The sequence below is a fragment of the Sardina pilchardus genome, chromosome 1, assembly GCF_963854185.1.
Source record: "Sardina pilchardus chromosome 1, fSarPil1.1, whole genome shotgun sequence".
NCBI classification, from domain to species: Eukaryota; Metazoa; Chordata; class Actinopteri; order Clupeiformes; family Clupeidae; genus Sardina; species Sardina pilchardus.
In genome coordinates this window covers 14,917,698-14,943,984 of record NC_084994.1, presented here as the reverse complement: position 1 = coordinate 14,943,984, position 26,287 = coordinate 14,917,698, and the positions used below count along the sequence as shown (strand labels likewise).

Sequence of the window (26,287 nt, the reverse complement as noted above, 5' to 3'; positions counted from 1 at the left end):
GCATGGATGACTTTTTCCAGATCATTATATGAAAGAACAGACTTGAGTTTGGAGATTATTCTTAATTGATAAAAACTGGTCTTTACAACAGATGAAATTTGCTTGTCCAGGTTAAAGTGGGAGTCTAAAATGACACCCAGGTTAAGTGCATGAGGTTTCAGATAGGGGGTAAGGGGGCCAAGGTTGACAGGGATGGATTTTTTGGGTCTTGAAGGCCCAAAGACAATGACTTCAGTTTTGTTGGCATTTAACTGAAGGAAGTTGTTAGCCATCCAGGTTTTTATTTCTTCCAAGCAGTCTAAAAGAGGCTGCATGGAGCTGCCAGCCTTAAGTGGGATGAACAGTTGGGAGTCGTCTGCATAGAAATGGAATGAAATATTGAATTTCCTGATGATGTTACCTAGGGGGAGCATGTACAGGCAGAAAAGTATTGGACCCAAAATGGATCCCTGGGGAACACCGTAGGACACAGGGGCAGATGATGATGTGCACTGGCCTATGGATACAGAGAAGGTTCTCTGGTGGAGGTAGGAGTGAAACCAGTTTACAAACTATGTTAGTCCCTTAACTAAGACAAGCTGATACAGACCTCTCACGCTTCAATGCGTGCACTCAATGGCTCTGGCATGCGGTGCTACTTGATAATAATCATGCATGTGGCTTTACACCATGAAGGACAGAGCAGGACGGATACTGCTTTGTACACAATCAATGGCTGTGCTGATGGCATCAGTATTACACAATGTAGATGTGTATTTTCTTTGAAAATTAGTAAACAATTGCATTTGAAGCCTTTGATTACAATAAAGTTTTACTTACTTACTTGCTGTACTCACAAGAGGATTTTGTAAGAGTTTAATGAACCAACATTAGTTTTCAGCACAGGTCACACTCTTGAAAATGAACTGAGAGAATTCAGAGCCATTCTCTTTTAAAAATGGGTTTGGTGTCAGCCAGGCTACTCACAATTAGGTCACCACCATAATAACTGTTCTGTTGGTGTGGCTCTTTTAAACTATGAGAAAATACATGGACATAAATAAATATCAATCACCAACCTTAATATCTGCAGCTTGCAGTGGGGACTAGACAATCCTTTAGAAAGAAGCTGAACTCCAGAATCTCCCAGGTCATTGTCACTCAGGTCCAGCTCTATCAGGGAGTTTGGAGACTGCAGAACTGAGGCCACAAGCTCACATGACTTATCTGTGAGTTTGCAGCCAGCGAGTCTGTAAGATAGTGTGACAAAAGACACATTATTACTCACTACTGATAAAGGGATAATGTAGCAAGTTACATAAACATTGCAGAAGTAGTTTACTACAGCAGAGCCTACGTTTCAATTGACAAAAACATGCAAATAAATGTGGACCAACTTCATGCCAAGGCAGTGTTATGTCAAAGACCTACTGTAACAAGTAACAAACTCGGTCAAAGGACATACTGTACTTGCGCTCTATTTACTCTGTTTACAGGTAAAACATATTTTCATTTAAAAAACAATAACCCTTGATTATTACTCTCACAATTAGAAATCAAAGGAAAAGGTTTCACTTAATAAAGGGCAGGTACTGAGAGTTTGACGCCAAAGACAGAGATTGAAAGTCCAGCATCAGTTCAGGCAGGCCAAGCACTCAAGACGCTGCTAACCGTTATGGGTCAACAGGTTGTATCAGTTGATCTGCGCATCCAAACAGGGTGCCTTATCTAAAGCTGCTATAGTTGTTCCGAACTGCTTGCTTCTTGCATTTATGAAAACCACCTTGTGTATAACATGGCATAGGCATTTTATCATAGTTGACGTGGCTCTCAGAAACTATCAGGAAATAAATGGTCATAAATGAATGTCAATCACCAACCTTAATATCTGCAGCTTGCAGTGGGGACTAGACAATCCTTTAGAAAGAAGCTGAACTCCAGAATCTCCCAGGTCATTGTTACTCAGGTCCAGCTCTATCAGGGAGTTTGGTGACTGCAGAACAGTAGTCACAATCTCACAGGACTTATATGTGAGTTTGCAACCAGCAAGTCTGTAAAACATTGTGACAAAAGACAATTTATCTCTCATTAATGATAAAGAAGGCATAATGTTTACAAATGATCCTCATACGGAAGTGTAATGGATGAATACTCTAATGTAATATCATTTACTGCAATGGTACTCTAAAAAGTGATGTGTTAAAAATTGAGGTTATAACAGCTAGCCAGGTTAATTAAAAACATATGCTGTGCTTAAATTAAATGTTTTAAGTCCCTGTTAAGAACTGTCGGTAGAGTGTGAAACTGTCTCAAAATATCACAGGAGCTTACAGCCAGCTTTTTAAAGGAACAAACACAACAGTGGCAGATAACACGACTGCTAAACAACACTTGCTGAAACACCAAAGGTGCACACACTCCTGACACTACTTCCTTTAGTGTATTGAGGTTCTCACTGTTATTCCAGATGTAAAACAAATTAATTATACATCATCTATTATCGTATAAGTAATTCTCTCTTGTGTAAGTTGGATCTTCATATAAACATGTCCTGTCCAACTTCATCATGTGTTCAAACTGTAAACTCTGCATTCTGTTACTTTTTCTGAGTGGAAAACTCCACTTGTGTGGAGTTTTCAAAACACTTGTGAAACTAGAAATGCAACTCAAGTATTCTGTTTCTAGAGTACATACTGAAGGGCTTCAACTTTGCGGTGAGGATTCTCCAGTTTAGCAGATAACAGCTTCTGTGCTGATCCTCCAGAATGATTGTTGCTCACATCCAGCTCTTTCACACAGGAGGGGTTTACCATCAGGGCCAGAGCCAGACAAACATATCCTTCACTTGAGAAAACACACTTACAGAGCCTGAGTGAGAGATATGAGATATTAACATGACAAACTGTAAACATCCTGATAATTGAGTCCAATAAACCTTCTGTGTTCACTATCAAAATTAAAACAATTCTTTCGAAATGATTTTGTATGAGTTTCATTTATCAACAACGGTTCACACCGCTGGTTATAAAATAGGTCTAATCAGGAAATGCACAACTATAAATAACATTCAGTAACACTTTGTAATAACTACACACAATTCATCATCTATTAAGCATTTGTTAACTATTAGTTAATGGTTTGTTCATCATTAGTAATTAATTGTTCATGCATAATTTATCATCACTTAAGCATTTGTTCACAAAGTTATGATTGGTCTGTTCATAGTGAATAAGCCTATTTCTAAAATATGTATAAATTGTTGCTAGTACTTAATATAACATGCAATAACATTTTGTTAAAGGAGAATTCCGGTGTGATATTGACTTAAAGTGTGTTGAAATATGATACCGAGTGTGAGCGATTGTCTCAGAGCTGATCTCAACCTGTCAGCTGTTCTCCGAAACCCGGCGGTAGCTCAGCCAGGTTTTTAACGTTTGTGCCTCGGGCATCGAACTGCTGTGCAAATAAATCACTGTTTTACACCATTAATGAGGCTCAAAGTAGCTCCACACTTTATTGGTAGACTTCTGAGGGCCCTGACATTTAAAACGAGACATCGAGAACTTTGAAAAAGCGCTGGTTGTTTACTTACATGACTGTTTATTCAGGCAGTCACTGCTACCGCTAAACTTTAGAAAGTGACTGCCTGAATAAACAGTCATGTAAGTAAACAACCAGTGCTTTTTCAAAGTTCTCGATGTCTCGTTTTAAATGTCAGGGCCCTCAGAAGTCTACCAATAAAGTGTGGAGCTACTTTGAGCCTCATTAATGGTGTAAAACAGTGATTTATTTGCACGGCAGTTCGATGCCCGAGGCACAAACGTTAAAAACCTGGCTGAGCTACCGCCGGGTTTCGGAGAACAGCTGACAGGTCGAGATCAGCTCTGAGACAATCGCTCACACTCGGTATCATATTTCAACACACTTTAAGTCAATATCACACCGGAATTCTCCTTTAATGAAATACTATTCATTATTTAACAGTTGTTACATATGCACTAATGATTAGTAAGGATGTGAATACATGTTTTATAAACCACTTCCTAATACTATAATTCATGATTAACTCAGGAGTTACAAGTGGTTAGTTAATGATTTTTGTGAGCTCATCTAAAGTGAGGACTTTTTATGCCTTGCTACACATTTGCAAATAAGTTGTAAATACTACATTCACATTCATTCATTAAAGGTATACTATGCAACGTTTTTCAGTTAATCAATTCGTTCCATACTGTTATATATGATTAAATGGGTCATTACCGGTCGAACTGTGTTTTTTTTGGCCGCTCTAGTGGTCTGTAGCGGTAAAACCACACTTGCAACTTCAGGAGACACCGGGCACGCACCCATGCTCTACTCCAGGAAGTGTCATGTAAAGTCTCATGAAAAGGCACGGCAGACTGACCGATTGAGGAGTTTTGTCAAATATACACGCTAAAGCTGTAGGGGAAGCTCTGCAGAGAAATATGCAAGCATAAAACGAGCGAAAATGAAAAGTGAAAGCGAAACCGGCGACGAAATCGCCAATCCTGCATAGTATACCTTTAAGCTGACAATTGTGACGTTCCACGGCAAAACCAGTCGCTTGTCGCAACAGGCGTTTCTGAGAAAAATGGCCATTTATGTCACTTGTGCTCAGTTAAAAACACATAAAACTATGCAAGAGTGTCTTCTACTACACACTGTTAAGCATATTATTAAATGCTGTGTTCTTAATTTTGAAGCATAATTCCTAAATTAACTCTCATCTGTAAATCATGCCTATACACAATTATAAATGTTTGTTCATAGCAAACACGCGCATCTGTTTTATATACAGTACAGGCCAAAAGTTTGGACACACCTTCTCTTTCGGACACCCCTTCTTTATTTTCATACTATATGACTATGAAAATTGTAGATTCATACCGAAGGCATTAGAATTATGAATTAACACATGTGGAATTATATACTTAACAAAAAAGTGTGAAACAACTGAAAATATGTCTTATATTTTAGGTTCTTCAAAGTAGCCACCTTTTGCTTTTAATACTGCTTCGCACACTCTTGGCATTCTCTTGATGAGCTTCAAGAGTCACCTGAAATGGTCTTCCAACAGTCTTGAAGGAGTTCCCAGAGATGCTTAGCACTTGTTGGCCCTTTTGCCTTCACTCTGCAGTCCACACAGTGGTTGGAACCAAAGGTCTCCGATTTTGACTCATCAGACCAAAGCACAGATTTCCACTGGTCTAATGTCCATTCCTTGCGTTCTTTAGCCCAAACAAGTCTCTTCTGCTTGTTGCCTGTCCTTAGCAGTGGTTTCCTTGCAGCTATTCTACCATGAAGGCCTAATTCAGGCAGTCTCGTCTTAACAGTTGTTCTAGAGATGTGTCTGCTGCTAGAACTGTGTGGCATTGACCTGGTCTCTAATCTGAGCTGCTGTTAACGCGCGATTTCTGAGGCTGGTGACTCGGATGAACTTATCCTCCGCAGCAGAGGTGACTCTTGGTCTTCCTTTCCTGGGACGGCCAGTTTCTTTGTAGCGCTTGATGGTTTTTGCGACTGCACTTGGGGACACTTTCAAAGTTTTCCCAATTTTTTGGACTGACTGGCCTTCATTTCTTAAAGTAATGATGGCTACTCGTTTTTCTTTACTTAGCTGCTTTTTTTCTTGCCATAATACAAATTCTAACAGTCTATTCAGTAGGACTATCAGCTGTGTATCACCCCTGACTTCTGCACAACACAACTGATTCCCAACCCCATTTATAAGGCAATAAATCACACTTATTAAACCTGACAGGGCACACATGTGAAGTGAAAACCATTTCAGGTGACTACCTCTTGAAGCTCATCCAGAGAATGCAGAGTGTGTGCAAAGCAGTAATCAGAGCAAATGTGGCTACTTTGAAGAAACTAAAATATAAGGCATATTTTCAGTTGTTTTACACTTTTTTGTTTTCCACATGTGTTAATTCATAGTTTGATGCCTTCAGTGTGAGTCTACAATGTCAATAGCCATGAAAATAAAGGAAACTCATTGAATGAGAAGGTGTGTCCAAACTTTTGGCCTGTACTGTATATGAATTTATAGCTGCAGTAGCCAAGGGCAGGTGTAGTGTAGTGGATAAGGCATTGGACTAGCATGCTGTAAGCCCAAGAATTGGGGGTTCAATCCCCGGGTGCCACCATTGTGGCCTTGCTCTTTAATTTCATTGATAGTGTAAGTCTCTTTGGATGAAAGTGTCTTAATAAATGCAACTGTAACCTTTATAACTCATTTGTAAATATGTAGCAAGGCATATACAGTCCTCACTTTAGATGAGCTCACAAAAATCATTAACTAACCACTTGTAACTCCTGAGTTAATCATGAATTACAGTATGAGAATTAACATAGGAGTAATACTTTAGAAATGATGATCAAAACATTTACTAATAGTTTGTAACTGGTTCATAATAGGGAGATGATTTCATTTATAAATGGTTGTTTCATTATTTATAAGGCATAAGCCATGTATTTACAAACATTTGTTTTATATACTATGAACAAACCATTCATAACTTTGTGAACAAATGCTTTACTGATGATGAATTATGCATGAACAATAAATTACTAATGATGAACAAACCATTAACTAATAATTGGCAAATGCTTAATAAATGATAAATTGTGTGTAGTTATTATAAAGTGTTACCTAACATTCAAACACCAACCTTAACATCTGCAGTTTGCAATGGGGACTAGATAGTCCTTTAGACAGAAGCTGAACTCCAGAATCTGTCAGCTCATTATCCTTCAGGTCCAGCTCTATCAGGGAGTTTGGTGACTGCAGAACTGAGGCCACATGCTCGCAGGACTTTTCTGTGAATTTGCAGCCAGCGAGTCTGTGAGGTAATTTGACAAAATACAAGTTCTTACTCATTAAAGGAACACTCCACCGTTGTTTTCATATCAAACTATAGTAAGTAAGTAAGTAAGGTTTATTTATAGAGGACATTTAACCACAGCTCACACTGTCCAAAGTGCTGTACAAAGTGCATAACCTAACAAGCAAATAAATACATATACAGAACAGTGATTCAGGCTAAGATGACATCAACAGACAATACTTAATTACAGACATAACAGGGTAGACAAATTAACGCACAGGGAAGGCCAATGTAAAAAGGTGTGTTTTAAGCCTAGATTTGAAGAGGGTTATTGAGGGGGCATTTCTGATGTCAGGTGGCAGTTGGTTCCACAGCTGTGGGCCAGCAACAGAAAAGGCTCTGTCACCTTTCTGCTTTAGCCGGGACCGTGGGACGTGGAGGAGGCCTTGGCTGGAGGATCTGAGGGACCTGGGGGCTACATGGGGATGGATGATGTCAGCTATGTAGCTGGGTGCCAGGCCATGAAGAGCCTTAAACACCAAAAGTAGGGTTTTGAAATGTATCATTGACTGGACTGGAAGCCAGTGCAAGGAGGCTAGGACAGGTGTAATATGCTCATGCTTTTTTGTATTGGTGAGCAACCTAGCTGCTGCATTTTGGACCATCTGAAGTCGTGCCACCAGTGTCAGAGGAAGTCCAAGGTAGAGGGAATTGCAATAGTCTAGACGGGAGGTTATGAAGGCATGGATGACTTTTTCCAGATCATTATATGAAAGAACAGACTTGAGTTTGGAGATTATTCTTAATTGATAAAAACTGGTCTTTACAACAGATGAAATTTGCTTGTCCAGGTTAAAGTGGGAGTCTAAAATGACACCCAGGTTAAGTGCATGAGGTTTCAGATAGGGGGTAAGGGGGCCAAGGTTGACAGGGATGGATTTTTTGGGTCTTGAAGGCCCAAAGACAATGACTTCAGTTTTGTTGGCATTTAACTGAAGGAAGTTGTTAGCCATCCAGGTTTTTATTTCTTCCAAGCAGTCTAAAAGAGGCTGCATGGAGCTGCCAGCCTTAAGTGGGATGAACAGTTGGGAGTCGTCTGCATAGAAATGGAATGAAATATTGAATTTCCTGATGATGTTACCTAGGGGGAGCATGTACAGGCAGAAAAGTATTGGACCCAAAATGGATCCCTGGGGAACACCGTAGGACACAGGGGCAGATGATGATGTGCACTGGCCTATGGATACAGAGAAGGTTCTCTGGTGGAGGTAGGAGTGAAACCAGTTTACAAACTATGTTAGTCCCTTAACTAAGACAAGCTGATACAGACCTCTCACGCTTCAATGCGTGCACTCAATGGCTCTGGCATGCGGTGCTACTTGATAATAATCATGCATGTGGCTTTACACCATGAAGGACAGAGCAGGACGGATACTGCTTTGTACACAATCAATGGCTGTGCTGATGGCATCAGTATTACACAATGTAGATGTGTATTTTCTTTGAAAATTAGTAAACAATTGCATTTGAAGCCTTTGATTACAATAAAGTTTTACTTACTTACTTGCTGTACTCACAAGAGGATTTTGTAAGAGTTTAATGAACCAACATTAGTTTTCAGCACAGGTCACACTCTTGAAAATGAACTGAGAGAATTCAGAGCCATTCTCTTTTAAAAATGGGTTTGGTGTCAGCCAGGCTACTCACAATTAGGTCACCACCATAATAACTGTTCTGTTGGTGTGGCTCTTTTAAACTATGAGAAAATACATGGACATAAATAAATATCAATCACCAACCTTAATATCTGCAGCTTGCAGTGGGGACTAGACAATCCTTTAGAAAGAAGCTGAACTCCAGAATCTCCCAGGTCATTGTCACTCAGGTCCAGCTCTATCAGGGAGTTTGGAGACTGCAGAACTGAGGCCACAAGCTCACATGACTTATCTGTGAGTTTGCAGCCAGCGAGTCTGTAAGATAGTGTGACAAAAGACACATTATTACTCACTACTGATAAAGGGATAATGTAGCAAGTTACATAAACATTGCAGAAGTAGTTTACTACAGCAGAGCCTACGTTTCAATTGACAAAAACATGCAAATAAATGTGGACCAACTTCATGCCAAGGCAGTGTTATGTCAAAGACCTACTGTAACAAGTAACAAACTCGGTCAAAGGACATACTGTACTTGCGCTCTATTTACTCTGTTTATGTACTGTAGGTAAAACATATTTTCATTTAAAAAACAATAACCCTTGATTATTACTCTCACAATTAGAAATCAAGGGAAAAGGTTTCACTTAATAAAGGGCAGGTACTGAGAGTTTGACGCCAAAGACAGAGATTGAAAGTCCAGCATCAGTTCAGGCAGGCCAAGCACTCAAGACGCTGCTAACCGTTATGGGTCAACAGGTTGTATCAGCTGATCTGCGCCTCCAAACAGGGCGCCTTATCTAAAGCTGCTATAGTTGTTCCGAACTGCTTGCTGCTTGCATTTATGAAAACCACCTTGTGTATAAAATGGCATAGGCATTTTATCATAGTTGACGTGGCTCTCAGAAACTATCAGGAAATAAATGGTCATAAATGAATGTCAATCACCAACCTTAATGTCTGCAACTTGCAGTGGGGACTAGACAGTCCTTTAGAAAGAAGCTGAACTCCAGAATCTCCCAGGTCATTGTTACTCAGGTCCAGCTCTATCAGGGAGTTTGGTGACTGCAGAACAGTAGTCACAATCTCACAGGACTTATCTGTGAGTTTGCAACCAGCAAGTCTGTAAAACATTGTGACAAAAGACAATTTATCTCTCATTAATGATAAAGAAGGCATAATGTTTACAAATGATCCTCATAAGGAAGTGTAATGGATGAATACTCTAATGTAATATCATATACTGCAATGGTACTCTAAAAAGTGATGTGTTAAAAATTGAGGTTATAACAGCTAGCCAGGTTAATTAAAAACATACATGTATGCTCTGCTTAAATTAAATGTTTTAAGTCCCTGTTAAGAACTGTCGGTAGAGTGTGAAACTGTCTCAAAATATCACAGGAGTTTACAGCCAGCTTTTTAAAGGAACAAACACAACAGTGGCAGATAACACGACTGCTAAACAACACTTGCTGAAACACCAAAGGTGCACACACTCCTGACACTACTTCCTTTAGTGTATTGAGGTTCTCACTGTTATTCCAGATGTAAAACAAATTAATTATACATCATCTATTATCGTATAAGTAACTCTCTCTTGTGTAAGTTGGATCTTCACATAAACATGTCCTGTCCAACTTCAACGTATCATGTGTTCAAACTGTAAACTCTGCATTCTGTTACTTTTTCTGAGTGGAAAACTCCACTTGTGTGGAGTTTTCAAAACACTTGTGAAACTAGAAATGCAACTCAAGTATTCTGTTTCTAGAGTACATACTGAAGGGCTTCAACTTTGGAGTGAGGATTCTCCAGTGTAGCAGATAACAGCTTCTGTGCTGATCCTCCAGAATGATTGTTGCTCACATCCAGCTCCTTCACACAGGAGGGGTTTACCATCAGGGCCAGAGCCAGACAAACATATCCTTCACTTGAGAAAACACACTTACAGAGCCTGAGTGAGAGATATGAGATATTAACATGACAAACTGTAAACATCCTGATAAGTGAGTCCAATAAACCTTCTGTGTTCACCATCAAAATTGAATCAATTCTTCCGAAATGATTTTGTATGAGTTTCATTTATCAACATCGGTTCACACCGCTGGTTATAAAATAGGTCTAATCAGAAAATGCTCAACTATAAATAACATTCAAACACCAACCTTAACATCTGCAGTTTGCAATGGGGACTAGATAGTCCTTTAGACAGAAGCTGAACTCCAGAATCTGTCAGCTCATTATCCGTCAGGTCCAGCTCTATCAGGGAGTTTGGTGACTGCAGAACTGAGGCCACATGCTCGCAGGACTTTTCTGTGAGTTTGCAGCCAGCGAGTCTGTGAGGTAATTTATCAAAATACAAGTTCTTACTCATTAAAGGAACACTCCACCGCTTTTACATATTAAACTATGTTAGTCCGTTAACTAAGACGAGTTGATACAGACCTCTCATGCTTCAATGCGTGCACTCAATGGCTCTGGCGTGCAGTGCTACTTGATATTAATAATCATGCATGTGGCTTTACACCATGAGGGACAGAGCAGGCTCAATTATCAATTATCAATGGCTGTGCTGATGGCATCAGTATTACACAATGCAGATGTGTATTTTCTTTGAAAATTAGTAAACAATTGCATTTGAAGCCTTCGTTTGCAATAAAGTTTTACTTACTTGCTTGCCGTACTCACAAGAGGATTTTGTAAGAGTTTAATGAACCAACATTAGTTTTCAGCACAGGTCACACTCTTGAAAATAAACTCCAGAGAATCCAAAGCCATTCTCTTTTGAAAACTGGTTAGCGTCAGCAAGGCTACTCACAATTAGGTCACCACCATAGTGGTATGTAGGTAGACTGTTTGACTGTTCTGTTGATGTGGCTCTCTTAAACTATGAGAAAACAAATGGCCATAAATAAATATCAATCACCAACCTTAATGTCTGCAGTTTGCAGTGGGGACTAGACAGTCCTTCAGAAAGAAGCTGAACTCCAGAATCTCCCAGGTCATTGTTACTCAAGTCCAGCTCTATCAGGGAGTTTGGTGACTGCAGAACTGAGGCCACAACATCACATGACTTATCTGTGAGTTTGCAGTCAGCAAGTCTGTAAGACAGTTTTCCAAAAGACAATTATTACTCATAAATGATAAAGGGATATTGGTACTTAAGTATCCTTGTAAATAAATATAACAGATGAATAGTCTATGGTAATGTCCTATACTGTACAACATTCCAAAAATAGCTTATTACATCAGAAGTAAGCCTACTTTTTAATCAAAAAATGCTAAATTATATGGGTATGGATTTGGACATTCACATCACTGTAAGGCATGTGTGGCACTACACTAAAACGCCATGCAAAGCAGAAGTAAGAAAATATCAAAACACGTTTTGGTAAGTATATGAGCACATTATACATTAGCATTAAATCAGGAAATCCTCACATAACAAGAAATCCTAACATTAAAGTCCATAAATAAATTACTAACTGAAAAAAAATGTTGATGTCTTCAATACTTATTTCCCCCCATACAAATATCTTCCATCTTAATCAAAAACTCACCGTGCCCTTCTGAAGCACCTCACAGCTGGGATCAGTCTCCTGCGCCCCTCATCTGATGTGTTGTATTTCTTCAGGTCAATCTCATCCAGCACCTTCTCAGACATCAGAAGCATGTGGGCCAGTGCTGAACAGTGAGCAGGAGACAACTGGCCTTTGAAATCCTTTGGTGACTCCAGATATTTTTTAATTTGTTGGTGCATGGAATGATCATTCATTTCAAATAAGCAGTAGAAAAGATTGATGCATCTTTCAGGAGAGAGGCCTTTACTATTGAGCTCTTTTATATACTGACAGATTTCCTTAATGTCTTTCTCTGTGGTGCTGTATGTGTGGTTCAGTAGACCTTGCAGAAGTCTCTGATTGCTCTCCAGAGAGATGCCCATAAGGAAACGAAGGAAAAGATCCAGGTGTCCATTCCTGCTGGCCAAAGCTTTGTCCACTACCTCCTTTAGAAGCTCACCCAGTGATATAGTCCAGAGCCATATGTTCCCACAAAGGGATCTTATTGTCTTCCGATCCTTCTTCAGATATGAAATGAATGCATGAAGTGCAGCCAGAAACTCCTGGATGCTCAGATGCACAAAGCAGTAGACTTTCCTCTGATGAAACTCAGAGTCTACCTTGAAGATCTCAGTGCACATGCCAGAGTACACTGAGGCTTCACTGACATCAATGCCACACTTCTGCAGGTCTTCCTCATAAAATATCAGTTTACCTTCCTCTAGATTATTAAAGGCCATTTCAGCTAACTTTAGAATGATTTCTTTCTGTGATTCCAAGACCCTATTCTTATCTGTTTCATGTCTTTCTTGATATTTCTGATTCTTTCTTGTGGTCTGGATGAGCAAGAACTGTATGAACATCTCAGTCAGAGTTGTGGGTATTGCCTGGGTGTTGTCCTGTTCCAACATCTGCTGAAGTACAGTAGCTGCAATCCAACAGAATACTGGGATGTGGCACATGATGTGGAGACTCCTGGATGCCTTAATGTGTGAGATGATTCTGTTGGCCTGACCATCATCACTGATTTTCTTCCTGAAGTACTCCTCCTTCTGTGGCTCATTGAATCCTCGTACTTCTGTTACCTGGTTGATATACTGAGCAGGAATTTGACTGGCTGCTGCTGGTCGTGAGGTTATCCAGATGAGTGCAGAGGGAAGCAGAGTTCCCTGAATGAGGCTCGCTATCAGAACATCCACTGATGATGTTTGTTTTACATCAGACAACTTATTGTTCTGTTCCAGATCCAGATTTAACCGACTCTCATCCAGACCATCAAAGATGAACACAACCCGACAGTCTTTGTATTCATCACCGTCATTCAGCTCCTTCAGCTCAGGGTGGAAGTCAAGCAGTATCTTGTGAAGACTGTATTTTTCACCCCTCAACAAATTCAACTCACGGAAGGAAAGGGGGAACATGAAGTCTACATCCTGATTGGCTACCCCAACTGTCCAATCAAGAATGAACTTCTGCACTGAGACTGTTTTTCCAATGCCAGCAACACCTTTGGTCATCACAGTTCTTAGGTGCTTATCTTGTCCAGGTGAGGGCTTGAAGATATCATTGCAGTTGATTGTTGTGTCTTCTGTAGTTTGTACTCTGGATGCCGACTCTACCTGCCAGACCTCATGTTCCTTATTCACACCTTCACTCTCTCCCTCTGTGATGTAAAGCTCTGTGTAGATCTCATTAAGTAGTATTTCAGCTCCAGCTTTGATGATGCCTTCAGATATGTTCTCAAACCTCTTCTTCAGACTGGCTTTCTGGTTCTCTTTAACTCTCCTCAGGACCTCATTATCTGTTTGGTATGAAGAAGCTGATGTTAATAACTTGTAAGCCCATGTCCACCACTTGGCGAAAAGGGCCATTAGATACACATACAGCGCTCTCCATAATTATTGGCACCCCTGGTTAAGATGTGTTCTTTAGCTTCTAATAAATTCAAATAATATTTCCAAATAATATAGAACCACAATGAAAAAAAGCGCAAAATCCAACCTTTAATACATATGCATTTATTTAGAAGGGAAAAAATCCCACATTAAGAAATAATTATTTTACATCAAATCATGTGTGCCACAATTATTGGCACCCCTGATGTTAATGCTTTGTACAACCCCCTTTTGCTAATAAAGCAACACCTAACCTTCTCTTATAATGTTTCACAAGATTAGAGAAAACAGAAATAGGGATCTTCGACCATTACTCTTTGCACAAAATCTCCAAATCATCCAGCGACCTGGGTCCTCTCCTCTGCACGCTCCTCTTCAGCTCACCCCACAGGTTTTCAATGGGGTTGAGGTCTGGGAACTTAGATGGCCATGGTAGGAGCTTGATACGGTGTCTGGTGAACCATTTCTGTGTAGACTTGGTCATATGTTTAGGGTCATTATCTCGCTGAAAGACCCAGTGACGACCCATCTTCAGCTTTCGGGCAGAGGCCACCAGATTTTGATTTAAAATGTCCTGGTATTTCAAAGCATTCATGATGCCATGCACCCTAACAAGGTTCCCAGGCCCTTTGGAAGAGAAACAGGCCCACAGCATCACCGATCCTCCCCCATACTTCACAGTGGGCATGAGGTGCTGTTCTGCATACGCCAGACCCACTTAGAGTGTTTGTTGCCGAAAAGCTCTAACTTTGTCTCATCTGACCAAAGCACACGGTCCCAGTTGAAGGCCCAGTACCTCTCCAGACGTTTGTGCTTATGATTTCGAGTGAGAAAGGTTTTTTCCGTGCATGCCTCCCAAACAACTTGTTGGCATGTAGATAGCGCCTGATGGTTGTTTTGGAGACTTTGTGACCCCAAGATGCAACCATTTGATGCAATTCTGTAACAGTGAGTTTTGGAGATTTTTTTTATTTCTCTTACCATCCTCCTCACCGTGCGTGGTGGCAAAATAAACTTGTGTCCTCTCCCAGGCTTGTTTACCACTGTTCCAGTTGTTTTAAACTTCTTAACGATTCCTCTGACCATAGATATGGGCAGGTGTGCGAGTGGCTATTTTCTTGTAGCCATTGCCTTACTTGTGAAGGTCGACACACATCTGCCTTACTTGAATAGTGTGTTCCTTTGTCTTTCCCATGTTGAAGATAAATGGCCTCTGTGTCATATTTATAGCCCAGGGAAACAGGATGTTAAAAATTACTATTTAAATGTTCCTACATACTCTGATCGACTTTGTAAACTACTGTAGAAATGACAGAAATACTTTAATTACATTTATTTCCTAGGAATTGTTAGGGGTGCCAATAATTGTGGAACAGGTGATTTTATGAAGAATAATTATTTCTCAGTCAGGGATTTTTTTTCCCACCTTAAAATTCCTTCGAGTTGAAGGTTACATTTTTCTACAATTTTCAGTGTGAGAGTATGCTTCTACAACAAAAACTGAATTTATTTTAAGGCTTTTAACACATCTTAACCAGGGGTGCCAATAATTATGGAGGGCGCTGTATACTGTAGTAAAGTTGAGAGAGTAAAGTGAAATGGATCTTAATTTGGTAGGACCTTAGTCTGGTGATACACACAATTTGTTCTCACCAAACTATCATTATGACAATTATAATGCTGGTTTTACACACAACACAGAACATACACTGCACTGTAGCAGAGCACAATAGTCTACCATAGTTATGACATAAAATCTTATGCTTATGACTTTCTTTTTTTAAAGTATATATTTTTTGGCTTTTTGTCCTTTAATTGTATAGGACAGCAAAGGATGAGACAAGAAGTAAGTGGGAGAGAGAGATGGAATGGGATCGGGAAATGACCGCAGGTCGGATTCGAACCTGGGTCCCTGTGGGCACTGAGACTTAATATTGACTTATCTATCAACACTGTAACTAGATATTTATACTCTTTAGCTCATAATGTTCCGATAATCACTTCGTAAATCATATTTTATGAAATACTGTGTGCCCATTTTCCTACAAGTGATATAAACAGCCGTCCATAGCAAATCTTTAGCCCCAAACGGCCCTTGTAGAATAATATTCAAAGAAACCACAGTTCATTACATTCTTTTACAAAAATCATCCCTCACACAACCACAGTTATTTATATTCATATGAACAGTATTCATTTATATTCAAACTTTGAAATTGTCCAAATGCCTTATATTGCTAATCATCCCTGATCCTCACCTGTGATCTTGTTGATGTTGTGTTCACAGGTGATGTTTACACTCAGTACCTGTTTATGTACTCCACCCATCAACTGATCAGCCGTCAACTCACTACAAGCACATAAACATTGGAGTCAGTTAGCATAAAGGTAAGTACTAGTGGAGAGGTACAGTATATGGAGTCCCATACATTTAAATCTGACTGGTATTTAGCTGACAGTTTGATCTAAAGTGACTCCCAACAAATTGACATAGATAGTATTCAGTATACACAGTTTCTATGCAGGTTAATGTTGGTTCCTATCACTGCTGCTAGATTAACAATATCATAGGTTGTTGCTATGGTAATTCATTGAAATATTTACTGAGGTGTTGATAGACTGGACGTGATGGTTGTTATTATGCTAATTAAAGTGATTGCTGGTTGCTCGCATAACACACTCTCCTGACACAGGACGGTACTATGCACATCAAATAGACAGCGATCCAACAATGTCTTGCTGGAGAAATGAACAAAGTGCTCCTCACATCCACTCAGCAGCTGGAGCTCTCGTCAGACTCAAAGCACATGAAGCACCAAGTTAGAGCCAAACTGTCACAAGAGACTAATGATTGTGCGGTGCAGTCACATGGCCAGTGTGACAAACCGACACACAACACACACACACACACACACACACACACACACACGCACACACACGCACAAACCAGACTCAAAGCACATGATCGCCACACTGACATGCAAGGCACACACAGAAAGGCTACTGGGTCTCCAGCAGCAGTGCTGCTCTGCAGTCTCCATGACTACATGAACAGCCACCGTGTTCTCCCCCACAGGAGACTCACAAGCAGCTCACAATGGACATGTAATGCATGCAGCACCAGCTTTAGACCCTGGTGAACCAGAGATGTGTTATGTCCCTGTACAGCTGGGGTGCCGTGTATGAGGGCAGGACAGCCAAAGTTGAGAGGACAAGCGTGCAGAATGAATGAATGAATGAATGAATGCACCACATCAATAACTTAAAGCGACTCCCAACCCCCAACCTATTGACATAGATAGTATACAGTATACACAGTCGCTATGCAGGTTCATGATGGTTCCTATGGCTGCTGCTAGATTAACAATATCGTAGGATGTTGCTATGGTAATTCATTGAGATTTTTTACTAAGGTATTGACAGACTAGACCTGATGGTTGCTATGCTAATTAAAGTGGTTGCTATGCTGGTTGCTCGAATAACACACTCTCCTGACACAGGACGGTATGCACATCAAATAGACAGAGATCCAACAATATCTTGCTGGAGAAATGAACAAAGTGCTCCTCACATCCACTCAGCAGCTGCATTTGTAAGCAGGTAAGAGGGATAACTATATATTGTGTGGCGCAGTAATATCCTCACTCTTGCACTTTCAGTTTCACTTTGGAGTGAGGATATTACTGCGCGAGTCTAACTGCTCCCAATGTTATTCCGCCACACAATATAGTTATCCCTTTTGCCTGCTTAGAAATGTACCACGTTTTATTTTGTCTCACCATACCTGGGGCCTGTACTACGAAGCGGGGTTACTGGCTTAGCTGGGTAACTTCGAGAGTAAATTGATCACGTGTGGCGTAACTTTCCGGTTAACCCGTACTACGAAAGGTGGATAGGTTTTAACCGAGGTATGCTGCCATGGCAATTTACGCTGCATCTCAAACCTGCTCCGAGCAGGTTATGATCTTGGTTAACCCGAGGTTTGCGGTTAACCACACCCCACAATGTCGACGTAGGTTACTTGGAAGATACATTATTGGAGCGCAAATTGTAAGCGCCTCTCTTCGCAAGGCGAGGGTTTTTAAAGACCGCCAGAATCTTTCTCCATATAATATTCTCTATGAAAGATAGCCTATACATTCTCAGCCGAGGGAATTTGTTGCATTTGTCAGCTGATCGAGGCAAAGTGGAGGCTATAAGCATTGACAATATAACATTTTCATAATTAAGACATATTAATGCAAGCTATAACTAGGCCTATAAACCTTCTGAATGTTTTTGAGTTTCATTTTCACCTGCTGCCAGCGGCACTGCCGTTGCATCTAAAATGTTCACAGGATAGGCATACACTAAATCAGTCAATGGGGCTAAACATTCAATTATCCTTTATTAATATTTATTCATATACATGGCATGAATTGTGTTGCATCTGTAGGACTCTTATGAACTCAAAATGTATTTATTTCAACACATTTCAGACATTCCGCAAGCTATTAATCCTGCGTAACACATAGGCTATTTAAGGAACATGAAATAAAACTTTACTTTCATATATCCGATCTGCAATAGCCTACGTTGCCAACAGCCTTGTCTTGCTTTGTTTGCTGCCGACGTAGGCTATTTGATGTATAGTAAAGTGGGTTTTAATTCCTCGCACTTTTTATAATCATTGCGCATTGCTTTTCCGTAAAATAACGTGATCGCGTCATCATTAAAAGTGATGATTTGCGCTGCAACCCGCCCATTTTATGTGAACGCGCACCAACTCCGATGAGGTTAACCCCAGTTCAACAAATCAACTTCTTACTCAGCGTCGTAGTACCGATTAACACCAATGAAGATAACCAGGTTTTGTCAACCCCGGTTTAGCAAAGTAACCCTGGGTACATGTGGGTAGGTTGAGCTCCCTTCGTAGTACAGGCCCTTGGTCGCGTGACTACTCGTGTACCTGTATTTTTAATAGGGAAAACATGGAGGTGTTTGGTCGCTTCTAACTTCATCTCTGTTTGGATCCTAATGAATGCATTTGGCTAGCTATGCTATCAAAGTTGCGCCACGCGCCAGAGCCAGTGAGTGCATGTATTGAAACGTGAGAGGTATGTATCAACTTGTCTTAATTAAGGGAATAACATAGTTTAATATGAAAAAAACGGTGAAGTGTTCCTTTAAGGACATTAAGGCGAGACACCCCAGGTGAATAGGGGAAAACTTAAAGATATCTTCATGAAAGTTTACCAGTTGAATACTCACATAAATAGGAGAAAAAAATGTATTGCAAGTTTTCTTTAATTTAATGTTTAAATATGCTAATTAGGCCATATCTCTGTAAATATGCACTAATTTGCATATATTTTGATGCGAAGGATCTGACCATTGGAAAAAGCCAGGTTGAAAATTATTTTTTTGTTGTGTTAATATATCAAATAAAAATACATTTACAAAGGGGATTATGAATATCTTCTTTTGTTTTCCAGTAAATCAGAAAATACTGCCAATCATGCCAAGAATGCTATATCAACAAATCCCTCTGCACTCAAAAAAATGACCATTGGTCCTAATACACTTTAGATACTAATTTTAAGTAAAATGTAACTGAAATTCATTAAGTCAAGAGTTTATTCGAGCAAAAAACATAAACACAATGTGAATGTTTTCAATGTAAACTGAATGTAAACAAATCAGGTATACCTTACTTGATTATATCCTTTAAGGCAGTTATGTGTGTGACACTCCAGCAAACTAGGTGGCGGTATGCACTGACTTGCCAGATAGCAAAGTTTAGTTGAATCAACATTTAAATATGGTTTGAAATATTGAAACTACGTTGAAGCCTTACGTTGAAGTGATATTGAAAGTGTCTCCTCTGTTTTACGTTGAATCAACGTTGGATTATCAACTATACTGACACAGGTGATTGTGTGAAGTGATGTCCCAAATACCTATCTGAGCCCATGTGGCCAAATACACTCACTCACTTAGCACCTGAGATCAATTAAGTCTGAGTTTAGTCTTCAGGGCTCACATTGGCTGAATCCCTGTACAGCAGTTAGGGATTATGGGTAAGTGTTAGTTTCTTGTTTATAATGTTTATTTTTTTCTAATAACTCTTTATTGTGGATTTTTGGGATATGTACAGTATGCCATAGAACAACTGACTGAACAGTCAACAGAAAATGACTGTGTAAGGGATTTGTCAAGATTACCACTATAGAGAAGACCATTATTTAAATACATTAACATTTTAGAGAAAACATATGTTTCTTTTAGGGTGTAATGCGAAATTGACTAGTTCTCAATTAGCATTCATCTGCACCCTTGGCAGTGTCACAAAGTTGGGCACTCAATGCTTACTCGCATTGGCCGCTTTGCCCAGATTCGTTAAGAAGCTCTTAAGTGCTAAGAACTTCTTATGAGCGTTTTAAGAATGCTCCTGAGAAGTTCTTAGCACTTAAAAGCTTCTTAACAAATCTGGGAAACCCGGCCATTATGTGTCTGCAGAGGTGCTGTTGGAAAATCTACAGTAGGTCTCACATATTAGTGGGAAAGGGTTTCTAATATTGGGGAGAGAATTCTCTGGACCCCCCTTCCACCAGTGCTGGCTCCGCCCATATTAAAGCTGTAGCAATTGGACTAATTAAACTAAAAATTACTTTATATTCCCAACTTCACGGCTTGGGTTTGTATATTTGTTCCTTGGAGGCAGGAATAATGCAATGGGCCTTAACTCTTCCCAGGTTGCATGTCTACAGAACTGCGATACTGAAACTCAAGCACGCGGCCTTCAAAGAGTTAACTTCCATGCACTTTATTACAGTTTTTTACGATTGTTTACACACAAAAATATTTTTTTTCACACAATTAGCTAAATTTTACTCCAAGGAGCAAAACACCCCCACAGATTTGCACAACATTACACACAATGTCTGCTTCACCCTTTTTGCAAAACATTACACACAGTTATTTGTAAAACTCTACACACATTTCCACACCTTAGACACAGATAAGGATTGTGAGGTTACTTCCTTGTCATTACAAAGCCCCGGATTGCCAATGACTACACTAATGAACGAATTGGATAATCACATCCACCAGGTGTGTAAGCACACATGTGCAAAATTGAAAACGCAGCACTCAACTGTGCTATACAGTCTTGTTGCTTTTGCAGTAGTTGCTCTTCAGAGTCAAAGTGTACTGTATATACATTATGCAGTAGTTTTTGTTTGTCTACAGATTTTATTTGTTCAATTGATTTCATTGTTGGTTGATTACTGTAACTGATTATGGTTAGAAATACTGTAAGTATTGAAAGAAATACTTGAAATATTCAGTCTACAGCAGTCTTCAGTGTTGTACAATGCAAGTGCAAGTTTATAGACCTATTTATGTACACTTTCCCTTTGTCGAACTAATCATGAAGAATGTTGTGGGTTTGTCACTATTTTTTGGACATCTAAATGATCCCTTACATAACAATGTCTGGGCAAAAAATCTAGCACATGCTATTTCCTAATTTTTCTTTTTACAAATGTGTTTTGCATTTATCACTGCAGTGTGAAACTGGCTGCAATAGTGTCTGATCATTGAGGACTGTGTTTGTTAAATGACAACTAATAGCATTTTTACAAATATGTGTATATGTTTTGACTGAAGTGTGTATGTTTTGACTGAAGTGTGTATGTTTTGACTGATGTGTGTATGTTTTGACTGAAGTGTTTCATTTTGCAAATAATTTAGGAATTATGCAAACTGAGTGTGGCGTTTGGATAGCTGTGCTTAAATTTTGCTAAAAAGAACTCGGTTTGAAAAATTGTGTGTAAGCAATTGAAAAAAACTGTAAGCTGTTGTGGATGGTCATCTACTTAATGGTTTGTGGCACCAATAAACAATTACTCGAAAATATGATAACAGTATAGCCTTTAGTGTCACTGCCACCTAGTTGTATTTTATTTCAAGATTAGATTTCAATATGCAGTATGCGTGTATGCGTGTATGCAATCTCTTTAACACTAGAAGCGCGGTGCCGTTCTGACCCACTTATACCTAAAAGCGCCGCGCCCCGGTCATTTGACCGCTTTGATGACCTACTAGAAGCGCCGTGCTGTTGTGAACTACTTAAAGCGCGGCGAGGCGGTCAAAAGACCGCTGAGTCCTTAGACTGGGAGGCTGTTACTTACACATAATGACAGCTAGATGGCGCTTCGTGCACGAATCAAATCGTTTGGTCATACATTTGTCAGACTGTGTTGTCTGTGGTTGTTTCATTATGACATACAGCCCGTTTGAGTTATCTGTTCATTTATTTGTGTTGATTTGTGTTGTTTGAGGTAAAAACTCTGGAGGAGTTCTTGAACAAACCTTGAGCAAACTTGACTTTCAACTTTGTCATAGTATTTCATTTTTTATATTTCGTTTTTACATTTTGTATGCTAGCCTACTTAGAAATGTTGGCTATTTTAAAACGGAGGCATACGCGTTCTGTGATTAGGAGCCTGACCCGACGGGGGGGGAAGGATGAAAAATTCTAAAACGCGCATATGCGATGAAACATGATTGCGCATTCTTCCACGAGTTGCATGTAAACAACAAACAGCCAGCCTATAGCCATGCAGGAGGCAGAGTGGGGGTGGGGAGGCATTTGTCAATGCCGCAGTGATGTCTGTAGCCTAAAATCATGTCCACACGTAGCAAAACGATCCCCACCCCCCTCCGTGAACTGGTTAGACGTGTATGAGGGAGGGGGAATGATCGGTTTCAAATAGGCTATGTTTGCAATGGATAGTGTGTTATGTAGCCTGTAGACCCCTAAGCCATTTGCTTTGAGAATAACGGCTGGCTGATGAAGTTTTCATGGCTGATAATGTTGCCACTTCATGTCTACAGAACATGCAACTGAGTCCTGTGTAGCCTATCGTAGCAACGAGCACAATACTGGTGTATCCAGTGGGAATCGTTTTCGCGTGTGTCTCTGATATAATTATTTTTAGATGCAAAAAGTCTAACTGGCTTAGCCAAAGTTTGTCAGATGGCGGCTCAATTTTGCTTAGAAAATTATTGGCTGGCGAAATTATTTTTCGTTAATGGTAAACAAATTTCAGAGAGTTTGTTATTAAAAAACATTAACAAAAAATAATTGTTCGTCGACGTTCAAAAACGGTCAGTGAATTCAGTCAATATGAGCTAAAACATTCCGCCCCTGTCAGGTTGTGAGCCCGCCCCTGTCAGGTTGTGAGGTTGCGTCGCAGTCAAGGAAGTTAATGCTGCGCCACTCGCCATTTTATTCACCTCGAAATTTAAAATATCATAGCTCTTTGATGCGACGTAACTCAGTCAGTCCAGCAAACAAGTAATGTCTCTGAATGTGGCGATGACGTATTTTGACAGTTCAGTCACTTGTACGAAGTCGTACTCATAAATGAAAGCCTACCTGTAAAGTTTGATTTCATACTTGTAATTTTTGAATTCGTATTTTTTTCCCATCCGTATTCTGATGGATAAAATACACACAATATATTTTATGCACGACTGGACTCATTTGAGAACTCACAAATATTTATTTTATGCACGACTACAGACAAATACGAACGTGCATCAAATCTATGACACGAATATATTGACAGCTATCTCACTCCATACAAATAGAAGATAAGATATACAACTATGAATGTACGTAGGCATACGCGCCCTACGTACATAAATAGGCTACGACGGACGAATTTCAGCTGAAAATATTTTTTACACATGTCGGCCTGCCTAATAGCGTCGCAACGTTTTCAAAACAAACTCGCATTTTACCACTGTAAATCGCCTCCATAGACTATGCCATGTAAATGAAAAATAGTTCTTAAAATAAATCACATATATAATACATATTGCACATATATAAACTATATGTTTTATGGTAAAATAAACATCTTGCGACATCTGCTGTGAGAAAAGAGAATAGCAGTCTGGACAAACATGGCCGAACGCGAGACAACATAGTGTTGTCACATAAGTGAGCGCAAAATAGCTCTAAACTAGCTTGTACCGGTGTGCTTCCGATCATGTAAAAATTCTGGGTGACAAAACACGCGTATTTAGGAAAAGTCGTGAACGTAGGGTCCTGGAATTTAATCGAGTGAAAAGATATTTTTTTTTTGTAATCGCTCAAATGACCGCAGCCCGGCAGTTCTAGGTATATCTAGGTCAAACCCACACGGCGCTTCTAGTAATACGCGTCAGCGGTCAAATGACCGGTGCTTGGCGCTTCTAGTGTTAAGAATAGGCGCGTTCAAGTTGGCTGCGCAGCACAAAAACTGCGCAGCACAAGATGCACGTGGTTAAAAATCTGTCCACGATGGTCTAGATGGGTGTGTTTTCGACTCGGCAGTCGGTATCACATGGCCTCAACTTATCGCGGGAGCAAGGCGTGGCCAGGCGGCTGCTCCGCAAAAGAGCAGCCGGTCTGGAGGTACTGCGGAGCGCAGCGGAGCCTAGACCCTGCCTTCATGACGTCAGGTCTTTGCCCTAATTGGCTTTTACATCCCTGACGTGTGTGCAGGTGTTTAGATGCCTCCTAATATCCACAAGAGTCCGTGCGGGTCCGTGCCTCGTGATTCGTCACATGGTCAAGTCTAGACCACGGGAAGTAGAGAGTGTACAACTTCATAGCAGCGTTTGTATCCCTGCCCCTGCTGCCGCCGGCAAATCTCGCTGCTGCAAAAGGTCAACTTGAACGCGCCTATTATGTTGACTGGGGCTGTTGCATTCTGGGAACAAGCTTTACATGCAAGCACATAGGGGTTATGTAAAACTTCACCTTAACATAAAGTGTCCATTTAACTACAATTTATTTGATTCATTCACATTAAGCCAACCTTATAAAAAGACATACTATTAAACTCTACCTTTTACATTCAACTTATGCAATATAATTACGTGGAAAATTGTTATGTAATTAAATCACATAAAGTCAACGTTTTAGGCTTAATTCTTTTTTTGAGTGTGTAAATATCTTCCAAATATAGTTAGGAATAAGACTGGAAAGTTTGGTGTTGCAGAAGTGGAGATCCTTTGCATGGCGTGTGGGGAAAAACTTAGCCGTGTTCAAGTTCAACTCCAAATGACCTTTTGCAGCAACGAGAGCTGCCGGTGGCAGCAGGGGCGGGGATGCAAACGCTGCTATGAAGTTGTACACTCTCTACTTCCCGTAGTGTAGACTTGGCTAGACTTGACCATGTGACGAATCACGAGGCACGGACCCGCACGGACCCTTGTGGATATGAGGAGGCATCTAAACACTTGCACATATACGTCAGGGATGTAAAAGCCAATTAGGGCAAAGACCTGACGTCATGAAGGCAGGGTCTAGGCTCCGCTGCTCTCCGCAGTACCTCCAGAGCGGCTGCTCTGCTGCTCCGCAGCTGCCTGGTCACGCCTTGCTCCCGCGATAAGTTGAGGCCATGTGATACCGACTGCCGAGTCGAAAACACACCCATCTAGACCATCGTGGACAGATTTTTAACCACGTGCATCTTGTGCTGCGCAGTTTTTGTGCTGCGCAGCCATCTTGAACTCGCCGCCTGCTTTGAGAAAACAGCCTTGAAACACAGCCAATGAAATGCATTCTCAGCTTAGACTCGTCTTTGAACTTTCGCGATTGGTTGCTAATACAAAGGAAATGCCCATATTTGGATAGCATAGCGTCTTGTAGGAGAAACAGGGCTTTCCAACGGTGACACACACGATATGATTTGGATCACGGTCACGGGTAGTACATGACACTTTAGAATGGGAACTTTTGGTAAAATTAGGAGAAATATAGGCGCGAGTAGACAAAATGTCATGAAATAAACACTTAAATGTGCAAATCGGACTTTGTTGTTGTAGTAGGGTGGTAGAATACATGCTAAGGTAGCAAACTAGCACAAAATCTCGAAATTGACTGATGCTAAAAAATCCAATGTTTTCACCTGCCGTGTCTTGCTTAATTTTCTTTGTGATGGAATAATGTATTGTAAATAAATAAATGTTTTCCTTAAAATACAGGGGGTCATAAGTATTGGAACGCCCATGTTAAATTCCCATAGGGGATTTTTATTTTTATTTTTAAAGGCCAGTTATTTCATGGATCCAGGACACTATGCACCATGATAAAGTCCCCTTGGCCTTTGGAATTCAAATAACCCATGTCAACACTATACCCTTAACATACTAAGAGTACAGTACATATTCTGCCAGGTAGACTAGGGTAATTGTTGAGAATGTTGAATAGCTCATCAGCAGTGGCCCTACTTCGCTGTAACAAAGCGGACATAACTAAACTTTGTTGTCAGTGGCTACTGCCTGAAGTTGGAGAACAAGTAGAAATG

The 26,287-nt window shown here is 40.2% G+C and overlaps 1 protein-coding gene across 1 annotated transcript in view; it reads right to left on the bottom strand.

Moving 5' to 3' along the window:
- Window positions 1-26,287, bottom strand: part of LOC134076640 (NACHT, LRR and PYD domains-containing protein 12-like) — a 45,889-nt gene that overhangs the window by 14,994 nt on the left and 4,608 nt on the right. The window contains exons 8-14 of the mRNA XM_062531793.1: window positions 16,196-16,287; window positions 12,043-13,843; window positions 11,413-11,583; window positions 10,648-10,818; window positions 8,630-8,800; window positions 6,675-6,845; window positions 1,059-1,229 (exon numbers count right to left, since the gene is read on the bottom strand). Of these exons, the coding sequence (XP_062387777.1) occupies window positions 1,059-1,229; window positions 6,675-6,845; window positions 8,630-8,800; window positions 10,648-10,818; window positions 11,413-11,583; window positions 12,043-13,843; window positions 16,196-16,287 (2,748 nt within the window). The remainder of the gene's footprint in view (window positions 1-1,058; window positions 1,230-6,674; window positions 6,846-8,629; window positions 8,801-10,647; window positions 10,819-11,412; window positions 11,584-12,042; window positions 13,844-16,195; window positions 16,288-26,287) is intronic.